This window comes from Bombina bombina, chromosome 2 (genome assembly GCF_027579735.1).
Source record: "Bombina bombina isolate aBomBom1 chromosome 2, aBomBom1.pri, whole genome shotgun sequence".
Taxonomy (NCBI): Eukaryota; Metazoa; Chordata; class Amphibia; order Anura; family Bombinatoridae; genus Bombina; species Bombina bombina.
Genome location: NC_069500.1, coordinates 295,116,383 through 295,134,387, shown reverse-complemented (window position 1 = coordinate 295,134,387; position 18,005 = coordinate 295,116,383). Strand labels below are relative to the sequence as shown.

Here is an 18,005-nt window from a genome sequence, read left to right as displayed (position 1 = left end):
GTCTGAATGAAAAATCAGATAAGGAGAGTCACAATGTAAGGCAGATAACTCAGAGACTCTCCGAGCCGAGGAAATAGCCATCAAAAACAGAACTTTCCAAGATAAAAGCTTAATATCAATGAAATGAAGGGGTTCAAACGGAACACCCTGAAGAACTTTAAGAACCAAGTTTAAGCTCCACGGGGGAGCAAAAGTTTTTAACACATGCTTAATCCTAGCCAAAGCCTGACAAAAAGCCTGGACGTCTGGGTTCTCTGCCAGACGTTTGTGAAAAAGAATAGACAGAGCAGAAATCTGTCCCTTTAACGAACTAGCGGATAAACCCTTTTCTAAACCCTCTTGTAGAAAAGACAATATCCTAGGAATCCTAACCTTACTCCATGAGTAACTCTTGGATTCACACCAATGTAAATATTTACGCCATATCTTATGGTAAATTTTTCTGGTAACCGGTTTCCGAGCCTGTATCAATGTATCAATAACCGACTCCGAGAAACCACGCTTTGATAGAATCAAGCGTTCAATCTCCATGCAGTCAGCCTCAGAGAAATTAGGCTTGGATGGTTGAAAGGACCCTGCAGAAGCTTTGATGGAAGGTAATCACAGAAGTAAAAACAAAAAGTAGTAATATAACAGGGTTAGTTATGCAAATTTGCTACGCTCTCTTAGTATATTTTGTTTAAGGGATACCAATGTACTACTGGGAGCTAGCTGAACACATTAGATGAGCCAATGACATCATGCATATATGTGCAGTCACCCCCCCCCCAGTAATGCTTTGCTGCTCCTGAACCTACCTAGGTTTGCTTTTTGACGAAAGATTCCAATAGAATGAAGTAAATTGGATACTAGAAGTAAAGTGGAAAGTTGTTTAAAATTGCATGCTCTGTCTGAATCATGTAAGTTTAATGTCACTTTAAAGGAACAGTAAAGTCAAAACTAAACTGCTGAGCAAAACTAAAAAACAGAATAGTAGCTGCTCACCATGTTGCTGCATTTCATTCTGTTCCTGCAGCTCTTTTCAAATCAGTCCTATTTTAATAGCTTAAAGGTGCCAGATACAGAAGCTCTGCCTCTTTATACTAGGTGCCGCCATCTTGGAGCTCAGGTAGTCTCACAGCCAATGACAGAAGCAGTACACACTCACAGATCAATTATACTGCCCACTTTTCGACAACTGTATCATTTGCTTGAAGCTAGTGTGCATGATACATTGTGTGAGCTTTACATTTTTTACAGTTTTAAAAGTTACACAAAAACATAATGTATGCTTACCTGATAAATTAATCTCTTTGATGGTGGTAAGAGTCCACAATCCATTACTCTTGGGAATTACTCTTCTCTACCACTAGGAGGAGGCACATATTCCCAAACCCCAAGAGCCCTATAAAACCCATTACACCTCACACATATCTCAGTCTAACGTATATCCAAGCAAAGTGAGGTAAGAAAAAGGAATGAGACACATAAAAGGAGCAGGGGAAAAAAACTAACCCCAAAAAACATAAGGGTGGGGTCTCATGGACTCTCAACACTATGGAAAAAAATGATTTATCATGTAAGCATAAAACCTAATTCATGCTTATCTGATAAATGTATTTATTTCCGGATATGGTGAGTCCACGACGTCCTCAATTACTGTTGGGAATATTACTCCTGGCCAGCAGGAGGCGGCAAAGAGCACCACAGCCAAGCTGTTAAGTATCACTCACCTTCCCACAAACCCCAGTCATTCGACCGAAGGGAAATGGAAAAAAGAAGTAACACAAAGGTGTAGAGGTGTCTGAGGTTTAGTCAAAATTAACCGTCTTAAAATAAAGGGTGGAGGTCGTGGACTCACCAAATCCGGAAATAAATTTATCAGGTAAGCATAAATTATGTTTTCTTTCCTAAGATATGGTGAGTCCACAACGTCCTCAATTACCGTTGGGAACCAATACCCAAGCTAGAGGACACAAATGACCAGGGAGGGAGAGCAAGACAGGTAGACCTAAACAGAAGGCACCACCGCTTGAAGAACCTTTCTCCAAAAAGAAGCCTCAGCCGAGGCAAAAGTATCAAATTTGGAAATATTGGAAAAAGTATGCAGAGAGGACCAAGTTGCAGCCTTGCAAATCTGTTCCACAGAAGCATCATTTTTGAAAGCCTAAGAAGAGGAGACAGCCCTCGTGGAATGAGCCGTAATTCTCTCAGGAGGCTGCTGACCAGCCGTCTCATAAGCAAAACGAATTATACTTCTCAACCAGAGAGAAAGAGAAGTAGCAGTCGCTTTCTGACCCTTATGCTTTCAGAGAAACAAACAAACAGGGCAGAGGACTGGCGAAAATCCTTAGTCGCCTGTAGGTAGAATTTTAGAGCATACACAACGTCCAAGTTGTGCAACAAACGTTCCTTATGAGAAGGATTAGGACATAAAGAAGGAACAACAATTTCCTGATTAATATTTCTATCTGAAACCACTTTAGGAAAAAAAAACCAATTTAGTACGAAGAACCGCCTTATCAGCATGAAATATAAGATGAGGCAAATCACACTGCAAAGCCGAGAGTTCCGAAACTCTCCGAGCAGAAGAGATAGCAAAAAGAAACAAAACCTTCCAAGATAATAACTAATATCTATGGAATGCAAAGGCTCAAACGGAGCACGCTGCAAAACTTTAAGAACAAGGTTAAGGCTCCAAGGAGAAGCAACAGACTTAAACACAGGCCTGATTCTGATCAGAGCCTGACAAAAAGATTGAACATCTGGTGCATCTGCCAGACGCTTATGTAACAAAATAGACAATGCAAAAATCTGACCTTTCAGAGCACTGACTGACAATCCTATCTCCAGACCTTCCGGGAGAAAAGACTAAATCCTAGGAATCCTGATCTTACTTCAAAAGTATCCCTTGGATTCACACCAATAAAGGTATTTATGCCATACCTTATGGTAAATCTTTTGAGTAACAGGCTGCCAAGCCTGAATCAAGGTCTTAATGATCGACTCAAAAAAAACACGCTTAAATAGAACTAAATGTTCAATCTCCAAGCAGTCAGCTTCAGAGAAAAAAGATTTGGATGAAGGAATGGACCCTGTGTTAGAATGTCCTTCTTCAGAGGCAACCTCCAAGGTGGAACAGATGACATCTTCACTAGGTCGGCATACCAGGTCCTGCGAGGCCACGCAGGAGCTATTAGAATTACCGATACTCTCTCCTGATTGATACGAGCAATGACCCGTGGGAGAAAAGCAAACTGAGGAAATAGGCATGCTAGACTGAAATCCCAATGAACTGCCAGAGCATCTATCAAGACGGCCTCTCTTGACCTTGAACTGTACCTTGGAAGCTTGGCATTCTGCCGAGACACCATCAGATCCAACTCCGGAACACCCCATTTGAGCGTTAACCTGGAGAACACCTCCCTGGGATGAAATGTCTGTCTGCTCAGGAAATCCGATTCACATTTGTCCACTCCCTTCATGGCTAAGGAACTCCGAGTTCCTCCCTGGTGGTTGATGTAAGCCACTGAGGTGATGTTGTCCGAATGGAACCTGATAAACCGGGCTAAGGACAACTGAGGCCAAGCCATCAGAGCATTGTAAATCAACTCCAAGATGTTTATGGGGAGAGCTAACTACTCTGGAGTCTATAGTCCATGGGCCTTTAACGAGTCCCAGACTGCTCCCCAGCCTAGCAGGCTGGCGTCCGTGGTCACAATCACCAGTAAGGTCTCCGGAAGCACGTGCCGTGAGACAGATGCTCCTGAGAAAGCCACCACGGAAGAGAGTCTCTTGTTGATTGATCTAGATCTATCCTCTGAGACAGATCCGAATGGTCCCCGTTCCACTGTCTGAGCATGCATAACTGCAGAGCTCTCAAATGGAATCGAGCAAAGGGAATGATGTCCATGGAAGCGACCATCAGACCAATTACCTCCATACATTGAGCCAAGGATGGCCAAACAGTAGACTGCAGAGAGAGGCAAGCAGAAAGGATCTTGGATTTTCTGACGTCCGTCAGAAAAATTCTCATAGATAGGGAGTCTATTCTAGTCCCTAAGAAAACTATCCTTGTAGCTGGAACAAGGGAACTCTTTTACAGATTCACTTTCCATCCGTGGGAACGTAGAAAAGACAACAATATCTCTGTATGAGAGTTTGCTTGTTGAAAAGATGGCGTCTGAACAAATATGTCGTCCAGGTATGGCGCTACAGCAATTCCCCGAGACCTGATAACTGCCAAGAGAGCCCCCAGAACCTTTGAGAAAATTCTGTGAGCTGTGGCAAGGCCAAAAGGAAGAGCCACAACCTGAAAAAGTGTTTGTCTAGAAAGGCGAATCTCAGGAACTTGTGATGATCCCTGTGAATGGGAACATGAAGATACACATCCTTCAGGTCTATGGTCGTCATGAACTGACCCTCTTGGACTAAGGGAAGAATGGAACAAATAGTTTCCATCTTGAAGGATGGTACTCTGAGAAACTTGTTTAGACACTTCTGGTCTAGAATAGCTCAGAAAGTTCCCTCTTTTTTGGGAACCACAAGCAGATTTGAATAGAACCCTAGGCCCTGTTCATGTACAGGAACTGGATCTATCACTCCTAGGGAGGAAAAATCCTGATCACATTTCAAGAACGCCTCTCTTTTTATCTGGTCTGCAGATAATCTTGAGAGGTAGAACCTTCCCCTTGGAGGAAAGGTCTTAAATTCTAATTTGTAACCCTGAGATACTATGTCCACAGCCCAGGGATCTGGGACATCTCATATCCATGCTTGATAAAACTGATAAAGTCTGCCCCCACTTGATCCGCTCCCGGATCGGGGGCAAACCCTTCATGCTTAGACTCAGCTGCGGGTTTCTTAGATTGCTTTCCCTTGTTCCAAGACTGATTGGGCTCCCAAGAAGACTTGGACTGTTCATGCTTGGAAGAGGAAGGAGAAGACTTTCCTCTGAAGCTACAAAAGGAACGGACATTACTCTGCCATTGGAGACCTTGATGAACATACATCTTCTTTAAATAAGCCTCCAGCTTTTTGTCCATTGGATCCTTAAAGGAGCAACTGTCCTCAATAGGAATAGTAGTTATCTTGGCCAAAGTAGAAATGGCCCCTTCTACTTTAGGCACCATGTGTCATGACTCTTTAATGGAGTCAGCAACCGGAAACATTTTCTTAAAGACAGGAGACGGGGAAAAAGGTACCCCTGGCTTCTTCCATTCCTGTGCTATAATCTCCCTAGATGAAGGAACATCAAAGTAGATGTTAGGTTTACTAGGGTTTATTAGGGTTGACAGCGGCAGGAGTGTCGTCAAAGCTAGCCAAAACCTCCTGTAGCAGTACACGAAGGTGTTCAAGTTTAAATCTGAAGGATACAACTTCGGCCTCAGATGAAGGAATTATACTGTCTGAATCTGAGATTTCACCCGCAGAGGCTACCGACATATCTTCCTCATCAGATTTATGAAGAAGGGCAACCTGGGTAGCAGACGCTGGAGCAGAAACCTTACTATCTGAACCTCTAATTTTCCTCTTGCGTTTTCCCTGTAGCATAGAAATGGCAGCTAATGCCGCAGATACCGCAGAAGATACCTGGGCAGCAATTTCTGCTTGCAAATTAACTCCTCCAGGAGGTTGAGAGGAACCTCAGGGCACTGCATGTGACGCCATAGAGGCTTGGGACGATTGAAGAGAAAGCTGTGGCATTGCCTGAACAGCATCATCCTGAGAGACGGCTGGCTCAGAAACGAAGAGTTTATCTTTATGCTTTAAGGTTCTCTCTATACATGAGGAACAAAATTGCAAGGGTGGCACAACTTGATTGTCTAAGCAAAGTAGGCACCTATCCATAGGAGTAGAATCTTGCTCCATGATAGAGATAACACATTTTTTTAGTAGAATAAAAAAACAAAAACAAAAAATATTTAAATGAAAAAAAGAAAAGAAAAGGTGCAATATATGTTACTTCTAAAAAAGCATACTGGCCTCACAGCTTGGAGGATTAAAAGGACTGCAAATAATAATATGTTGGGCAGCAAAGGGATATCAGTTTAAGTCTTGCTAGCTCACCTCCACACCTCAGCCAGAGACTGAGGTGCCTACCTGTCCCTTCGTTTGGAAACAAATTTAGAATAATCTGGACTCCACAACAGTAGCCACTGAGACCGCTCCGATAAGCTTTCCGGAGCAGAGCTGGAAGACAAGTGCGCGCACTTCAATCCAGAAGGACTGAAACTAGAGCGGAAAAAAAACGCTACCTACGTCAGAGCCAGGCAAAACCTTCAATGTAGAGATTGCAGCATAAACGATATAAAACATAAAATGCCCACAACACCACTTAACTAACAGAGCCATCAAGTGTATGAAGTGCAATAATAATAAAACTCTTGAGCCAAAAGATTAACCCCTTCCATGCCATGTAGGAGATTAACCCCAGTCTCTGTATGAGCAGCTTCCTGCTGCTTCACATGCCAAAGTGCCTGCTTACTACCTGTAATCAGTCCTGAACCCAGGATATTAGTCTCATAAGAGCTGAGTGTTTCCTTTAACCCCTTCAGTGCCAGCCTCCCATCCCCAGAAGACAAAGACACTTACCTGCACTTCTAGCTGTCCGGCAGTAGTGCAGTACACAGTATGAAAGGAAGCCACTCCTCACAGAGACCTGTGGAAAAAAGAAAGAACCTACTCTGGCTTTCTAGGGCAGCAACATTTTAGGAAAAACGCAGTGAGGCCCACCTCACAAGTTCCTAACTGCTTTAAATCTACCACTACCTTGCTGATAGGATTAACGTGGACTACGGCTAGACCCAAACCTTGAAAAAAGGGAAAGAACAGAGTAAACCTACTCTGGCTTTCTATAATAGTTAAAATCTTGCTTGTAGTGAAAGAAATCCAATTTTCTTCAGACACCAAAACTTCACCTCCTCCATGCACCAAGGCAAAGAGAATGACTCGGGTTTGTGGGAAGGGGAGTGATCCTTAACAGCTTGGCTGTGGTGCTCTTTGCCTCCTCCTGCTGGCCAGGAGTTACTCCTAACAGTAATTGAGGACGTCGTGGACTCACTATATCTTAGGAAAGAAATTATGTTTTCTCTCATACAGGTGGTGAAGAGTCCACAATCCATTATTTATGGGAACTAATACCCAAGCTTTGCAGTCTACGGGTAATAAGACAAAGGGAGGGATTAAAAATAAATATTTTTTTCACTGAGAAATTAAATCCACAACCCCAATAATATATATATTTTGTTTATGATCTTAAAACAGGCAAAAAAAAAAAAAAATACCTGAGACAGCTGCCTGAAGAACCATTTTACCAAAGGCTGTTTCAGAAGAAGCAAAAGCATCCTAGTAGAGTGTACCGACCTGCCTCCAAGTATCCTTTGTGAATCAAAAGCTTTCAACCAAGAAGCCAAAGAAACAGCAGAAGCTTTCTGACCCTCCCTAGGACCAGAAAAAAAGAATGAACAAACTAGAAGTTTGTCTAAAGTCCTTAGTAGCATCAATGTAATATTTCAATGCCCTAACAACATTCAAAGAATGCAAAGATCTATCTGAAGAATTCTTAGGATTAGGACACAAAAGAATGAACAACAATCTCTCTCCTAATGTTATCTGAAGAAACAACATTAGGCCAAAAAAATTGATGGAGGCCGTAAAACAGCCTTATGTTTAAAGGGACAGTCTACACCAGCATTTTTATTGTTTAAAAAGATGGATAATCCCTTTATTACCCATTTCCTAGTTTTGCACAACCAACACAGTTATGTAAATACACTTTTTACCTCTGTGATTACCTTGTATCTAAACCTCTGCAAACTGCCCCCTTATTTCTGTTCTTTTGACAGACATCCATTTTAGCCAATCAGAGCTGGCTCACCTAAACTCCACGTGCGTGAGCACAGTGTTATCTATATGACACACATGAACACCCTCTAATGGTGAAAAACTGTCAAAATGCCCTGAGAGAAGAGGCGGCCTTCAAGGGCTTAGAAATTAGCATATGAACCTACTAGATTTAGCTTTCAACTAAGAATGAGAACAAAGCAAAATTGGTGATTAAAGTAAATTGGAAAAAAAATTAAAATTACATTCTCTGTCTGAATCATGAATGTTTATTTTGGACTAAACTGTTCCTTTAAGAAAATAGATAAGGAGGATCACAAGAAAGAGCAGATAACTCAGAAACGTTTCTAGCAGAAGAAATAGACAAAATAAATAACACTTTCCAAGAAACCCTTACACCAAGATAAGATTCCATGGAGGAGAAATTGGCTTGAGAACCTGATGTCTATTTGGAAGATTAGCAATCTTTCAGTGGAACAAGACTGAAAGAGCATACATCTGCCCCTTCAGAGAACTGGCAAATAGGCTCTTATCCAGACCATCCTGCAAAAACTGCAAAATCCTAGGAATTCTGAAAGAGTGCCAGGAAAAATCATGATCTATACAATAAGAAATAAAGGCCATTCACCACTTGTGATAGATTCTCCTAGTTACAGGCTTACAAGCTTGAATCAAGGTTTCAATCACAGAATTAAGGAAACCTCTATATTTAAGGACTATACGTTCAATTTCCATGCCATCAAGTTAAGAGAATTGAGATGCAGATGGAAAAATGGACCTTGGGACAGAAGGTTTGACCAAAGAGGCAAAGGAGGGCAGCTGGACATCTGAACCAGATCCGCATACCAATTCCTGCGAGGCCACACTGGGACAAATAGGATTACAGACAGCTTCTCTCGCCTTATCTTGGAAATTACTCTGGGAAGAAGTACCAGAGGTGGAAACAGATTAACAGGCAGAAAAAGCCAAGGAACTATTAGAGCATCCACTAACTCTGCCTGAGAACCCCTGGACCTCACAAAGTAACTGGGTAGTTTGTTGTTAAAACAAGAGGCCATACGATCCATCTCTTTGAGACACCAAAGATCCACAATCTGATTGAACACATCCTGGTTAAGAGACAACTCCCCTGGATGCAAAGATTGACGGCAGATTGTCTGCCTCCCAATTGTTCACCCCTGGAATATAATTTGCAAAGACTAGACAAGAATTGGTTTCTGTAAATGTGAGAATTCAAGACACCTCTATCATTGCCAGGGTACTGCGAGTTCCCCCTGATGGTTGATATAAGCTAATGCTGTGACATTGTCTGTCTGGAAACAGAGATGAGAATCTTTTCAAAAGAGGCCAAGTTTAAAAAGCCATGGAAATTCCACAGAGTTTTACAACATTGATTGGTAACCTTGCCTCTCGAGGCTCCCAAACTCACTGTGCACTCAGAGACCCCCAAACAGCTCCCCAGCCTAAGACACTTGCAACTGTAGTGATCACAGTCCATGTAGGATGAGCAAAAGCCCACTGAATAATAAACTGATGATCCAGCCACCAAGTTAGAGACTGACTTGTATTGGGATCCAAAATTATCCTTTGAGACAGCTGAGTATAATCTCTGCACAATTGACGCAGCATAAAAAGCTGAAGATGCCTCATGTGAAAAAGTGCAAATGGAAATTGCATTTGAAGCTGCAATCATGAGACCTAGGACTTCCATACACAGAGCCAAAGAGGGAAACAAGAGAGACTGAAGGTTCAGACAAGCTGACAAAATTTTTAACCCTGCTCTGTTAGAGAAAGACTCATGAATACTGAATCTATTTGACCCCCAAAAAGTTACCTTTGTCTAAGGAACCATAGAACTTTTGGAAAATGTATCCTCCAACCATGCTGTTGAAGAAACAAGAGTCGGTTGGTCTGAAATTCTGTTAAAGGAAAAGATGGCGCTTGTACCTGGAAACAGCAATACCCTGATAAAAATAAATGTGAAAATATGATGATATTAAAAAGTTCATGAAATGGAAGGATATATCCGTTCACATGGATATCTTGTCTGGTCTGTTATGTTACAATGTATATATTTTTTTATCCTAATTTTAAATGATGCAATGTGTCTGATTTACCCTTAACAAATGTTCCCATATATTATCAAATATGTAGCAAGTTGCTAAATGTTGGTTCAGGTTGCCATCTGACAATTCCTCTTTACCTCAATCATGGTGGACTAACTTTCACTAAATTCCGGTTTAATCAGAATTTGCTGTATTAATGACGATCTTGACAAGCGCACTTTATTCCTTGACAAAGCTGCAAGTTGGTCAGCGAACTGTACGTTGGAACTTTCTCCCACCATCACGTCAAAACGTGCAAGTGACGCTAAGAGTGGAGTGATACGTAACCGGTAACGGTGGAGTGATACCTAACTGCCCTCCATCTGTACCCATCCGGTATTACGGTTAAACTATGGACAGTAATTACTAATTGTTTTCCTGTTGGATCCCTTGAAATATTGTGTACACTTAGCATTTGTGACGTTTTTATGATTTTAATAAATATACTTCCTTTTACTACTTCATTGTGGGATACTGTTTACCTACCAGTATAAAGTAGGTGTGCGCATCATATAGAGCTTGCATGAGCTCCAACAAATGTGAGTAACCATTTGTCCCATTTTTGTATTGTATCCAGTGGGTTTAAAGAATTAAACTATTTTGTGTTTACTTTCATTCCATGTGAGGACTATTTGAAGATTCAAATCCCAGGGAAAATCTTAACCAGGAACGGATATATCCTTCCATTTCTTGAACTTTTTAATATCATCATCATATTTTCACATTTATTTTTACTTTATTTCACTTTGTGAATTGTTTGTACATTTATCGTTGCAATACCCTGAGCCCTGATCCCAGAAGTTTTGTGAATATTCTTGGAGCTGTAGACAGACCAAATGGAAGAGCAACAAAATGAAAATACCTCTCTAGAACAGCAAACCTCAGAAACTGGAAATGATCTCTGTGAATATGAATATGAAGGTAAACATCCTTTAAATCTATTGTGGAAATAAACTGGCATGACTGAACAAAAGGCAGAATAGTCATAATGGTTTCCATTCTGAAAGATGGAATCCTTACCAACCTGTTCAGAGCTTTCAGATCTAGAACTGTTCTGAAAGTACCTTACTTCTTTGGAACAATGAAGAGATTTTAATAATATCTTATCCCCTGCTCCTGCAAAGAATCTAGAACAATCACTCCAATATCTTCCAGATCTGAGAGAGACTGGAAAAAAGCTTGAGATTTTAAAGGATTCCTTGGAACATTGGAAAGAAAAAAAAACTTCCTCTTAACTATTGCTGTCTATGTGGAATGTTGGAAGCAAAATACAGATTGTAGTGAGTCAAGAAGGGAGTTTAATGTAAGGAAATGTGATAGATGAATATATACTAGCTTTTCACAAAGTTTTGAGGCAAGAGGGAGTAGGGTAATAGGGCGGTAGTTGGATGGGGAGGTTGGATCGAGAGAAGGTTTATTGAGGATAGGTGTGACCAGTGCATGTTTCAGAGATAAAGGAAATATACCGGTGCTGAGGGAGAGGTTGAAAATGTGTGTAGGGGTAAGGGTAGAAGAGGGGGAGGGGATGTGCACTTCCTACTAATAATGAACATAAGCAGGAATTACCTATCAACCAATGAGCATTACAAGGAAGTACACAACTGATACAGCTGTATTACTTTAGAAGTAAACAAACAAGGTTTTCTACACTTTTTTGGATGCAGTTCTTTCAAATGGATAGTAAATACATTTTTTTGTCCTTTTACATAGCCATGCCAGCTTTGAGGAAAATTGTGCTGCAATTGGAAAAAATGCAAAGCATCGCACGTAAAACAAGTAAAGACTAAGGGCCTGATGATCAAAGATTCTCCTGCTTGGAGAGAAATTGTAGTGCAGACTTCACAGGTGCTGAACTCACTGAATACTCAAAGATTGAGGGTGGAACTCTCCAGTACTGTGAGGTCTGTCTCATTTCTGTATCTGAAGGAGAGACAAATCCCAGTGCAATATAGAACTGCATGATATAAGAGTTTTGTTACACTTACACTTTGTGCATTACATTGTACATTACTTTACACTTCAGATTCTTTCAGTATTATTAAGTTTAAGCTTTGCACTTTCTAGTTTTTATTTGAATACATTTAGCTTTAAATCCAGCAGTGATTTTACATTTTTTTATTTTTGAAAGTTTCGGTGTTACTTTAATAAATTCTGATCATACTTTGTATATGTCTGTGTATTTTTTACAACTTACACTATTTTTTCTAAAATGAAATATAGCTTTAGAAATTGGAAAGGGACAGGGGAGTTCCATGAGCTAAACAGGGGAGTTCCCTGAGTATGTATGAAACTCTCTTACAAGTCTTGTGAAATGCTGCAAGCATTTTAACAAGATGGTGTCACTGAATTATCTCACCAAATGTTTGCAGGTGAAGTTTTACTCAAAATTCTAAATATTCTTTTTTAACTGACAGAAAAGTAATCTATACTAAACTATCTGCAAAAGCAAGTTAAATTGTAGTGAAAACATTTCAGTTTAATTTGTAATTGACGCAAATTGAGCCTTTATATCAGCCCCAGGTGTTCTGTAGTTACTTTCTCTCTCCCCTATGAAACTCTGTATCCCTGTTTCCCAGCCAGTTTGTGATATTCTTTCTAAAGGTATGGAATTTGTAAAGATATAGTACTTATTTTGAGCATTATGCATATTTAGCCCTTTGCAAATGATTGGCCTGTATGATATGTATTAGGGAAAATACATTATAAGTTATATAGCTCTGAAATTTAGGCGAGAATGGGGTCTTCAGGGGTGTTAAACTCTTCAGTGTGATATTTTTGCAATATGTATTCCAACCATCATCTTTCTAATACTGATTAAATAACCCATTGTGCTTCCTTTTATATATATATTTATAGAATCAGATTGTTAGCTTAAGAAATGTGCCAGTTTAATCGCCAAGTCCACCGGTAACCTCTTTAACGATTTTCACTCAATATTCCCTTCTTATTTATATAGCTTCAGGTCATCTCACCAATCTTTTTATTTGAGTTTAAGAAACTGTATACTAAAAGGTTTACACAATTATTAAGTTTACTTTTCAGCATCTATTTATTTTCTGTGTGACTCCAAAATCTATGAGGGACCGCTGATGTTCATTGACCTTGACATAATATATAAATACTACAATGCTGTTATTTAATTACTTTATTTTTTGTTATTTTTAATATTTGAGGATTTGTAGTTCTTGTGAGACCTAAAAGTGGTCTCTTCCTTTACAAAATACCTTCGGACAGTGTGAATTATTTTATGAGAATAAGAGGTCCAAGACCAGCCTCTTGCTCAATGCAGAAGATTAATAGTGAATTACAAATGTAAAATTAGGTAGATTATGTTTTATCATCATAGGAAAAGCAGCAGCAGCCCAGCAACCTGCAGAACCTGGTTCAACATTAGTACAGATCTTGTGATAGTTCTACACTGTAATATTTTTAGGCGTTATTGCAAAAATATATTTATATATATTATATTAATTATCAAAATTGTATGAATAATGAAGAAATTTAATTGTTGGAATCTAAATTATTTTTTCAAAAACACAATAAAAGTAATAAACAAGAAAAAAAAAAAAAAAAAAAAAAATACAGCGTAAGTACAAAGTAACATGAGTGAGCAAACAATACCTATACTATATAGGTAGATAAAGGTTATAGATATTTGAATTAACAACTTGCTTTGGAAAAAAATGGTCAATTTGGTTATGCTCTCCCTTAGAATTAAAAATACAGAAGTGATTTGATTTAAGATCTATGTCTTTCTAAGATGATTTCAATTTAAGAATTATCAGACTACTTAGACAAACAACACTAGGTAATTTGCTGAAACTTCTCAGAACATCTACAATCACTTACCTTTTTGCATATTTTCTCAAAATTGATTTCTTTTTGGAGAGCTGTTTTTGTCACATCATCAGGTTTCACCTCCTGTTAAAAAAATGCATTTTGTAAATATATTTTTATTTACAACTGAGAGTGTTTTCCCTTTGAATGTGCAAATTAATGTTAATAAATTAAATTCCTCATTCCTAGTTGCAGGGCTGTATGTGTCTAAGACATATCTCCCATAGTTTGTGGCTGAGAATGAGGGACACAGGAGATTGATATGAGCATGTCACCTTTTTGTGGGTGGAGTCGTCATGGGAGGGTAGAGGTCATGGGTATTTCCAGGTGGTCTGTGGGTGTGTCATGGAAGATTGCGAGTGTTTCTGGGAGTTACATGGGTGGGGCTAAGGGAATTTCTGTAAAGAGGGACAAAGTTCAGAATTAGGGACTGTCCCTCTGAAACAGGAACAGTTGGGAGGTCTGCTAAGGGAAATCAAGAAAAACATAATTTATGCTTACCTGATAAATTCCTTTCTTCTGTTGTGTGATCAGTCCACGGGTCATCATTACTTCTGGGATATAACTCCTCCCCAACAGGAAATGCAAGAGGATTCACCCAGCAGAGCTGCATATAGCTCCTCCCCTCTACGTCAGTCCCAGTCATTCGACCAAGAAACAACGAGAAAGGAGTAACCAAGGGTGAAGTGGTGACTGGAGTATAATTTAAAAGATATTTACCTGCCTTAAAACAGGGCGGGCCGTGGACTGATCACACAACAGAAGAAAGGAATTTATCAGGTAAGCATAAATTATGTTTTCTTCTGTTATGTGTGATCAGTCCACGGGTCATCATTACTTCTGGGATACCAATACCAAAGCAAAAGTACACGGATGACGGGAGGGATAGGCAGGCTCATTATACAGAAGGAACCACTGCCTGAAGAACCCTTCTCCCAAAAATAGCCTCCGAAGAAGCAAAAGTGTCAAATTTGTAAAATTTGGAAAAAGTATGAAGCGAAGACCAAGTTGCAGCCTTGCAAATCTGTTCAACAGAGGCCTCATTCTTAAAGGCCCAAGTGGAAGCCACAGCTCTAGTGGAGTGAGCTGTAATTCTTTCAGGAGGCTGCTGTCCAGCAGTCTCATAGGCTAAACGTATTATGCTACGAAGCCAAAAAGAGAGAGAGGTAGCAGAAGCTTTTTGACCTCTCCTCTGTCCAGAGTAAACGACAAACAAGGAAGAAGTTTGGCGAAAATCTTTAGTTGCCTGCAAGTAGAACTTGAGGGCACGAACTACATCCAGATTGTGTAAAAGACGTTCCTTCTTTGAAGAAGGATTTGGACACAAGGATGGGACAACAATCTCTTGATTGATGTTCCTGTTAGTGACTACCTTAGGTAAGAACCCAGGTTTAGTACGCAGAACTACCTTGTCTGAGTGAAAAATCAGATAAGGGGAATCACAATGTAAGGCTGATAACTCAGAGACTCTTCGAGCCGAGGAAATAGCCATTAAAAACAGAACTTTCCAAGATAACATTTTTATATCAATGGAATGAAGGGGTTCAAACGGAACACCCTGTAAAACGTTAAGAACTAAGTTTAAACTCCATGGTGGAGCAACAGCTTTAAACACAGGCTTGATCCTAGCTAAAGCCTGACAAAAGGACTGGACGTCTGGATTTTCTGACAGACGTCTGTGTAACAAGATGGACAGAGCTGAAATCTGTCCCTTTAATGAACTAGCTGATAAACCCTTTTCTAAACCTTCTTGTAGAAAAGACAATATCCTAGCGATCCTAACCTTACTCCAGGAGTAACCTTTGGATTCGCACCAGTATAGGTATTTCCGCCATATTTTATGGTAAATCCTTCTGGTAACAGGCTTCCTAGCCTGAATCAGGGTATCAATAACCGACTCAGAAAAACCACGTTTTGATAAAATCAAGCGTTCAATTTCCAAGCAGTCAGCTTCAGAGAAGTTAGATTTTGATGTTTGAATGGACCCTGTATCAGAAGGTCCTGTCTCAGAGGTAGAGACCAAGGCGGACAGGATGACATGTCCACTAGATCTGCATACCAAGTCCTGCGTGGCCAAGCAGGTGCTATTAGAATTACTGATGCTCTCTCCTGTTTGATTTTGGCAATCAATCGAGGAAGCAGCGGGAAGGGTGGAAACACATAAGCCATCCTGAAGTTCCAAGGTGCTGTCAAAGCATCTATCAGAACTGCTCCCGGATCCCTGGATCTGGACCCGTAGCGAGGAAGTTTGGCGTTCTGGCGAGACGCCATGAGATCTATCTCTGGTTTGCCCCAACGTCGAAGTATTTGGGCAAAGACCTCCGGATGAAGTTCCCACTCCCCCGGATGAAGAGTCTGGCGACTCAAGAAATCCGCCTCCCAGTTCTCCACTCCCGGGATGTGGATTGCTGACAGGTGGCAAGAGTGAGACTCTGCCCAGCGAATTATCTTTGATACTTCCATCATTGCTAGGGAGCTTCTTGTCCCTCCCTGATGGTTGATGTAAGCTACAGTCGTGATGTTGTCCGACTGAAACCTGATGAACCCCCGAGTTATTAACTGGGGCCAAGCCAGAAGGGCATTGAGAACTGCTCTCAATTCCAGAATGTTTATTGGAAGGAGACTCTCCTCCTGATTCCATAGTCCCTGAGCCTTCAGAGAATTCCAGACAGCGCCCCAACCTAGTAGGCTGGCGTCTGTTGTTACAATTGTCCAGTCTGGCCTGCTGAATGGCATTCCCCTGGACAGGTGTGGCCGATGAAGCCACCATAGAAGAGAATTTCTGGTCTCTTGATTCAGATTCAGAGTAGGGGACAAATCTGAGTAATCCCCATTCCACTGACTTAGCATGCATAGTTGCAGCGGTCTGAGGTGTAGGCGTGCAAAAGGTACTATGTCCATTGCCGCTACCATTAAGCCGATCACCTCCATGCATTGAGCTACTGACGGGTGTTGAATGGAATGAAGGACGCGGCATGCATTTTGAAGTTTTGTTAACCTGTCTTCTGTCAGGTAAATCTTCATTTCTACAGAATCTATAAGAGTCCCCAAGAATGGAACTCTTGTGAGAGGAAAGAGAGAACTCTTCTTTTCGTTCACTTTCCATCCATGCGACCTTAGAAATGCCAGAACTAACTCTGTATGAGACTTGGCAGTTTGAAAGCTTGAAGCTTGTATTAGAATGTCGTCTAGGTACGGAGCTACCGAAATCCCTCGCGGTCTTAGTACCGCTAGAAGGGCACCCAGAACCTTTGTGAAGATTCTTGGAGCCGTAGCCAATCCGAATGGAAGAGCTACAAACTGGTAGTGCCTGTCTAAGAAGGCAAACCTTAGATACCGGTGATGATCTTTGTGGATCGGTATGTGAAGGTAAGCATCCTTTAAATCCACTGTGGTCATGTACTGACCCTCTTGGATCATGGGTAAAATTGTCCGAATAGTTTCCATTTTGAACGATGGAACTCTTAGGAATTTGTTTAGAGTCTTTAAATCTAAGATTGGCCTGAAAGTTCCCTCTTTTTTGGGAACCACAAACAGGTTTGAGTAGAACCCTTGTCCTTGTTCCGACCACGGAACCGGATGGATCACTCCCATTGTTAACAGATCTTGTACGCAGCGTAGAAACGCTTCTTTCTTTATCTGGTTTGTTGACAACCTTGACAGATGAAATCTCCCTCTTGGGGGAGATAATTTGAAGTCTAGAAGGTATCCCTGAGATATGATCTCTAGTGCCCAGGGATCCTGAACATCTCTTGCCCAGGCCTGGGCGAAGAGAGAGAGTCTGCCCCCTACTAGATCCGGTCCCGGATCGGGGGCTCTCGGTTCATGCTGTCTTTGGGGCAGCAGCAGGTTTCCTGGCCTGCTTGCTTTTGTTCCAGGACTGGTTAGGCTTCCAGCCTTGCCTGTAACGAGCAACAGCTCCTTCCTGTTTTGGTGCAGTGGAGGTTGATGCTGCTCCTGTTTTGAAATTCCGAAAGGGACGAAAATTAGACTGTCTAGCCTTAGCTTTGGCCTTGTCTTGAGGTAGGGCGTGGCCCTTACCTCCCGTAATGTCAGCGATAATTTCTTTCAAACCGGGCCCGAATAAGGACTGCCCCTTGAAAGGTATATTAAGTAATTTGGACTTAGAAGTAACATCAGCTGACCAGGATTTTAGCCACAGTGCCCTGCGTGCCTGTATGGCGAATCCTGAGTTCTTAGCCGTAAGTTTGGTTAAATGTACTACGGCCTCCGAAATGA

The 18,005-nt window shown here is 41.0% G+C and overlaps 1 protein-coding gene across 2 annotated transcripts in view; it reads right to left on the bottom strand.

Annotated features, from left to right (window-relative positions):
* The window catches only part of SRFBP1 (serum response factor binding protein 1), a 307,243-nt gene that overhangs the window by 79,361 nt on the left and 209,877 nt on the right, over positions 1–18,005 (bottom strand). For both annotated transcript variants that reach the window (XM_053701596.1, XM_053701598.1), the window contains exon 4: positions 13,779–13,850. In XM_053701596.1, the coding sequence (XP_053557571.1) occupies positions 13,779–13,850 (72 nt within the window). The remainder of the gene's footprint in view (positions 1–13,778; positions 13,851–18,005) is intronic.